The sequence below is a fragment of the Chaetura pelagica genome, unplaced genomic scaffold (genome assembly GCF_000747805.2).
Source record: "Chaetura pelagica isolate M959 unplaced genomic scaffold, ChaPel_1.0 scaffold17, whole genome shotgun sequence".
NCBI classification, from domain to species: Eukaryota; Metazoa; Chordata; class Aves; order Apodiformes; family Apodidae; genus Chaetura; species Chaetura pelagica.
Genome location: NW_009970726.1, coordinates 10159218 through 10166800, shown reverse-complemented (window position 1 = coordinate 10166800; position 7583 = coordinate 10159218). Strand labels below are relative to the sequence as shown.

The window sequence follows — 7583 nt, the reverse complement described above, 5'->3', positions numbered from 1 at the left end:
AGTCCCTACCTTTACCCCTGCTAGCATGCCAGTTGTGGAGACACTGAAGTCAAGGTAAGCAAGCGTTTCAGGGTTAGAAGGTTTGTAGATCTGTGCAGGCCGCTTCTTTGGCAAATCATCTAGTGAAAACAGAGAGAGAAAATGTGTGTATCTTACTCCTGTGACAGAGAGACCTCTGAGTGCTTGACAAATACCATGGTAACAGAAGACAGAGAGGTCCCCTGTCCTTAGTACTCACCTGTATCTAGTACCGGAGGCCACGTTCTGACATCCACTGCAGCTGCTGCCTCTCGCGACCGTAACAATTTACATATTAATTGTGTTGTCATTAAGCAGGCAGAGCGGCTCACCTAGGAATTTAAGAAATAAATAATAACACAATGGGCACTGATGAATTCTCCCATGAAAATGAGCAAGACCGTGATTTATTTTTCTGCCAGAACAGGACATAGGTATATTAGTCTCATGTTTTCTAATCAGGAGGTGGAAAGATGCACAAAAAATGCAGCTCACAAAGCAGACGGTGTCATGTGAGTTTTACAAATTACATTAAAATTGCACTTTGAGAAGGGTATTGTAATGAAACCAAAGGCATCTTAATAGCTAGACTGTGACATCTCTAACACACTGCATCAGTTATCAACAGAGAATGCCAGTACAGAAGACTCTGACCAGAACATTTCCTATGTGACCTTAATGTATCTTGGTCTATAAACAATCTTTTCATATAAACCAAAACCTAGCTTGACATTTATATGAATGATTTTACTATATGAAGTACATTTTATATTAACCATATATTTCCAAATCCTGTGCTAGTGATAAACCCCTGGGAACTCTTTTGATATTGGCAAAAGTAGCTCTAGATCAGATACTATGCAAGTGGCACAAAGAAATGAAATAGTGAGTTAAGTGAAAACATCATCTGCACTGGATTTTAGATGGCACATACTGAAGATATTCTCCTTTTAGATTTGCTATTTTAAAAAATGCTTGACTAACAAGTAAAAGAATACTTCTTACTGACTATAAAAATTAATATATTTAAGGATCTCTCCAGACAAACATAAATATGAACACTGCTAATCATTGTAGGCAGTACAGAGGAAAAGCAGAAGAGGCAGCATCATTCTGCTTTTCCTTGAACTTTGAGAATCTGTGCAGATATACCAAAGATAATTTATTTTTTTTTAAGGAATCTGAGACATTTCATTGCATATTGAATTTACACTGCTTAACATAAATAAATCAATACAGCAATCTCATGGAGGCCAACTGTATAGGTCAAATTTATAGAGTACATGAGGAAATTAGGAGCATACAAGCACTTACTAAAGCTCTACCTCTTCTAACCCTATCACTTCCCTATATGAATAATCTAAATATTCCAAGCTGAAAGTGAAGACAAGTAAAGCCACTGCATAATCCCTCAATCCAATCATGTTGTGACAAGGCAAGGTAATTCTTACATAGCTCATCTTCATCTATGAAAATCTTTATTTGAAACACAGTGAAGCCATAAATAAACCAAAAGGAATTTCAAGAGTTGGTGGTTACTGGCCCTCTCAGGAATTATATTATATGGAAAATAGGGAAGTTCCTTAAAATACAGAATGTCCATGCCTGGTGGGAAGGAGAAAGAAGACATCGTAGCTACTGCTTAGCAACTGCTTGAGACTGGGCTCAATAATGTTCAGTTATATTTTACTACTACCAGTTCATCACCAAAATACAATTATGTAGGACAAATTTTGCTTAGAAGTCATTCTTACTGACTTCAAAAGGTGCTGTGTAGACATACAGAACGACAGAGCAGGCTTTGACCCCATCACACCAGGAAATCTGTATGATTGCATTGGCAATGAAGGAACAGTCTCAGTATTTTTATTTCTGAAAGGTAATCCTGCCCCAAAATGAAAGAATATCTTGTGTAAAACAGAGTTGAAAAGCTTTTAAAACAAGTTGGCATGATATGGCTAATACATTTCAACACTTTATTTAAAGTTAGTCTATTGGAGGGACAGTAACTACAAGCCAGCTTAGAGCTGTCCTAGTTTTTCATCATGAAACCAAACAGATCTAGTTTGGCCATTAAACATCAAAGGAAAAACAAACCAGCACATTTTACATCACTTCTATAACTTCAACAACTGAAGTTTAAAACCTGTGAGTGCCAAAATAATAAATAATGAGAACACTGAAGATGACAGAACAGTTTCTCATACCTCTACTGATAACTTTATGTTTTTTCAGAGACTCAGAATGCCACTCAATAGATTAGAAACTGTGAGATGCAACCACTTTGTTTCCCTCAGTAACACACATAAAGCAGGTATTATGTGCAACAAGGACTAAAGATGATTAGATAAAGCCAAAAAACCAAAAGAAAGCACTGAATGACAAAGCCTGAGTAACACTTCTCTGGATGAAACATACTACCAACCAATGTCTTCACAACAGAAATTTGAAACTGCTTCAAAATGCAAAACAAGTACAGAGCTGAGCACAAATCCCATCAGGTCACTAAGCATTGTCTCAGTAATCAGTGTCCCAGTGCCATGAGAGGAATGCCACTGTTCTGGGCATATAGCTAAATAGAAGAAGTGCTTAAAAAATGTTTCTTGAAAGGAGTAGCATAACTGTGGCAAAATGTGACAGTGGAAGCTGGAAGGTTGTGTGTTGCCAAATGGTGTTGACTTTGCAATACGGTGAAGTCCTGAATCTTTGGAAGGACTTCGACCTACACCACCACTACTCACTTCAGCTACTGTTCCTAAAGAGTACACCAACCCCATCATCCATGTAATCTGTTTGTGCACTTTCAGGTGTCTGCTTACCTCCACAATCATCTTCACTGTAGGTAATGTGGTAGCTATATTCTGGGGATGTGGAGGTCGAACTGTTATTGGCACACAGCCTGCGTACAGGCATCCATAAAATGCAGCAATCAGGTCTATTCCTGCATGAAGAACAAAACAAAGATCCTCCCCTGAAAATCAAATCATTTAATCACAGACACTTATGGCAGCATAAATATTACTTGGAACTCAACTCAGAAGGTTAAATGAGCGACTAAGCCCTTTAACAGACTTCTTTTTCAGCCCCTTGTCAGTATTTGTTCAGCTTCACTGATTCCTTTCAATCGTACTGCTCTTCTGAACATGAGAAAGCAGAGGAGACACACAAAGCTGCAGCCAGAAATCATCATTTAGGCGAACTCCACTTTTATGATCAGGAAGTAACCTGTTAAAAAAGACTGATTTCTACACAGAAATTATCTTCCTAAATTTACGTTTATAGACATATGAGAGCCTAAAAGAAGGATGCCCCAGCAAAGGATTAGGTGCTGTGATGCCTGTTCCTATCAACTGCAGGAAGAATATCTGGAGGTTTCATTAAATACCATCTTCTTCATGACATTTTTAACCTGAGATATGCAACTTTGACTTACCTACCTGAAACTTTACAATAAAAAAAAAAGAAGTAATTATTCTGAAGTCCTGCTGCTAACTTAGAATCACGTGTTGTTCTAAATAAATATTGACTGCAGGGGACAGACTGTGGTCAGCACACTCCAGGCTATCTAAAGGCCGAATAGACAACAGCAGAAAGAGCCTTTGAATACTGTTGTTTGATAGCTCCCTGGTGCTGTCCATAAGCTGTGATGAGACAATAATGGGGGGTTTTATTCTTTCAGTGGAAAAGGATCTGCAGTACTGGTAGGTTATTGTTTCTTCAGTAAAATGTTTTATTCATGAGAAGTCAAATTGAGAAGATAAAAGCTTAAGTTTCAAATAGTAGTCTTCTTTTGTGGAACAGATTTTCCCATATTAACCATTGAGATGTTACTCCTACAAACTACAAAGATTTAGCCAGTACCTTGCAGCCCTTACAAACCAAATATCACAATACACACCTTAAATCAGACTGTTTATTTCACCAACACACATGAAATGCTAAGGATAGAAGAGCAGCACTAGATCAGAAATAATTTCAAGCAAATGTCAAACATGGTACCAGTTAACACAAACTTAAAAGCCCTTATGTCAAAGGATAAAAATCCAAGCCACAGAGAGCTGCCTAGGTTAAAGATCTATACAGAAAATAGTTCTTATAATTTGGTATTTATTGATATATGCTTTTTATTCATCATATTTCTACTCTAAAAAAGCATGGGTTACTTTCTAGGTATTGCTGCTTTGCCCTCATGAAACACAACATTTCCAAGAGGGAATTCAACATGTGAATCTAAGAAAACTCAGCAGATGGAATATTTCAGCAGAACAGTGGGGTCCTAAAATAGTGTATTTCCAGCAAATTAAAAGAAAAGCAGTAATTAAATTTGACTGCTTGTAAGACACAGATTTTAAAAACACAGCTTAATCTTAATCTGAACCCAAAGAAACAACATTTATGCACATATGCAAAGAGAAACGATTTTCAGTATTTTTGACTAAGCTTAAAGAAATGTACCTAAGGCAAATATTTTGTGTTTTGCCAATTAGCATAGTTCACAGGTTGGTAACCCCACCAATGCAGCAGTTCTAAAAGATCTTGATAAGCTTTTTGGACTACCAAGGTGCTGAACGCAGGAGTTCTTTACCTGGTGGGTAAACCAAAGCCACATGATCTCCATCTTGTAAATGTCCCCTTTCCATCAACATGACAGCTATCTTCTCAGCTCGTTTATGTAGCTGGACACATGTTAGTGAGTTGGCTATTGTTCCCTGCACAGAAAGAAAGATGAATGTCACAGTAGAAAATGCAGTGTGCTGAAACTCAATTTTCCTCCGCACCTTAGAAGTTATGGGATGTATTACAACCACAGTATGTCATGCAACCAACTTAAATATGGAAACCTTCAGCCTTATGACAAACTGTAGCTGAAAGGAAAAAAAATGTTTGTAAAGCAGAGAGACATTCTCTATTCCTTTCTCTGGACCTTCAGCCCTCAACAGTGTTTTTGATCCAACCCAGAGAGTACAGTAGTATGCTAATACCCTGTCCGTGTAACAGCCAGGAAAGTGCCTTTATGGTCTCTGCAGCAATCTGGAGAATCTGTGGAGAGCAATCCTAAAAATTGCAATTCATTGTCTGCACACTGGAGTGAAGCCAAATGGCACAGCAGAAACACATTAAAAGACAAGAGACATAAGACACAGGAGAAAACAATACTTTGTGGCAGGGAAAAGAATTAGTCTGGAACACAAGCTAAGCACATGCATATGAATGAAATAGAGAAGAAAGGCTGTTATTGAATTTGAGAAACTCTGGTTAGCATAAAAAAAAGGGCAAGAGACAATATGCTACAGACTTTGGGTTTTTGAAGCACTTCAATTAGTGCTAACCCAAAATTATCAAACAAATACAGTGTTTTAAATTGGACGAGTGTTACAGTGCTTGCATTTCCTAAATATATATATATGTGTGTGTGTGTGTGTGCATATGCACACAAGCAAATACACATTTAGAGAAAGATATCTATCTGTCTCACAAAATTCACTATCACAGCTGACACCTCAGAAGTCTAAAAATAAACATGCAGGACAGATTGTGCCTAGAGCTGGTCTAGCCAGGTCTGGGCTGAGATGAAGGGACAGGGCAGTATGGAAAGGACTGCACCTCTGCTTGTGCATCTGTTCTGTGGAAAAAGAGGAATTCAGTCTCCAGTACTGCTATGATATACCTAGCACCTATCACAAGCACTAAGTTCACTTAAAATAGGGAATCTGAAAAAAATTGGGGGAAAAAAGGTAAGAATATGTACATACATATATACACACACACGTACACTTAAAAAGAACAATATATAAAAAATGCAATGCCATTAAAAATATTGTATCACTATCCTTATTTAGAGAAAAAACAGGAAGGTCTACTATTTTAAGGAAATGTTTTTAACACTGTTTTAACAAGGTAGTGAATAATAAGCATCTGGCTTGATTGCTGGTTTCTATGCACCCTCACCATCCCACATACCACTGCAGTATTTAATAATCACAAGCTTGAGAGAGCAGGAAACAGCTGATAAAGGTCTAGCACTGGAAGTAGTGACATGTTACCAGGCATCACCTGGCACTTACAAACTTTACTATAAACTGTCAAGAAGGAGGACAGCCTAACTGAAAACAAAATGGACAAAGTCAGGGCTTAGCACTCCTCTTCACCATCTTCAGCAATCACACTTACTGCAGTGCACTTCAGGAAATTTTAATGAGTCTCCTGAACAATGCAGAGATCATTTCACTAAAATTTCTTTAAAGACATAGCAGCTATATGGATGATGGACCAGAGGTGGCTTCCGTCTGTCCAGCCCTAAATATGGCCAAAGTAATCTGAGGCCTGGATGTCCCTGTCACTGTAGACCTGTCAGTAGGAATGTGCTTAAACTCATTCTTCCTTCTTTTAAGAAATTGCCTGTTTGCACAGTCATGGAAAGAAGGACCCTTTATACCCCTCATACATCAGAAGCACAAGCTTCTGACACAGAAAGGGAACTGCTGCAAAGCATGTAAATTTGTGCAACACTTGTTTACATTTAAGACTTCTGGCACTTGCTGCACATGAACCAGGGGAAATACAGTGTTTATATGAAGTGCAGGGAAGGAGAATCCTGCTGCTGGACAAGAATCACTGGCAGGCACCAGGCAACTACTCCCTTTGGGACTTTTACATGAGGTGTCTTGCAATGTAAAGGTGTTGCAATCCTTCATGACACACACTAGAAACAATGTATTGTGCTAATTTTGAAATATTCCAAATTCTCAAAAAGCTTGTGTCACAGGAAAACACTAATCTCAGTGGATTTCTATTAGTCATTCACTGCAAGATGCCTGGATGTTTTAGAACAAAGTGTACAGGCAATGTGCAAGGAAGATAAAAAGGGAAATGTTACACACAGAACTAAAATTCAAGATGGGTAATAAAACTTTCCCAGGCTAAACCCCAACAAACCCATCACTCCTTTCCATAAAACATCAAATCTCTCCATGAAGCACTGTATCTCTCAAACAAATTTCATATGGTAAGATACTCCACGCTGAGAGTTGTGCAGAAACTGTATTTCAAAATTCAACTACTTTTCACTTCTATGGAATGATAAATGATTTTGTTTATCCTTGTTTTGCACATTGTGTTCTTCTCTCCTAGTGTTTGAACGGTTCTGCCAGCATGGGAAGTCTGGCTTTATTTAGAGCTCAAAAACAAACAGCCTGTGTGGAGAAGATGGGACAGTACATATCACTGTCTCTTTGCGCCTAACTTACAGGACAGAATGATGCACTATTTTAATGGTATAATATTGAATCTATAAACAGCAATCCCTCTCAAGTTTTCTACTTTGCCACAGACAACTACATTACTATTTCACCATTATCTGTCAAGTTGAAAATATTCACATAATATTAGCTATTTATCTGAATGTTAAAAAGGTCATTTAATGACTTATTTGTAGCCTAAAACCAAACTTTAGTACCAGCACTGTAATATGGGCTGGGGAAATGTATCCTGTAAATACAGAAAGTGGTCACTTAACAGAGGTTCATAAATTACTGGAGGTTTAAGAACCCATCCAAGTCGTGTAG

At 37.9% G+C, this 7583-nt stretch overlaps 1 protein-coding gene across 2 annotated transcripts in view; it reads right to left on the bottom strand.

The window, feature by feature from the left end:
* Window positions 1-7583, bottom strand: part of DIP2C (DIP2 disco-interacting protein 2 homolog C (Drosophila)) — a 144533-nt gene that overhangs the window by 50548 nt on the left and 86402 nt on the right. For both annotated transcript variants that reach the window (XM_010007003.1, XM_010007004.1), the window contains 4 exons: window positions 4604-4727; window positions 2838-2959; window positions 239-350; window positions 10-119 (listed from right to left, as the gene is read on the bottom strand). In XM_010007003.1, coding sequence (XP_010005305.1) covers window positions 10-119; window positions 239-350; window positions 2838-2959; window positions 4604-4727 — 468 coding nt within the window. The remainder of the gene's footprint in view (window positions 1-9; window positions 120-238; window positions 351-2837; window positions 2960-4603; window positions 4728-7583) is intronic.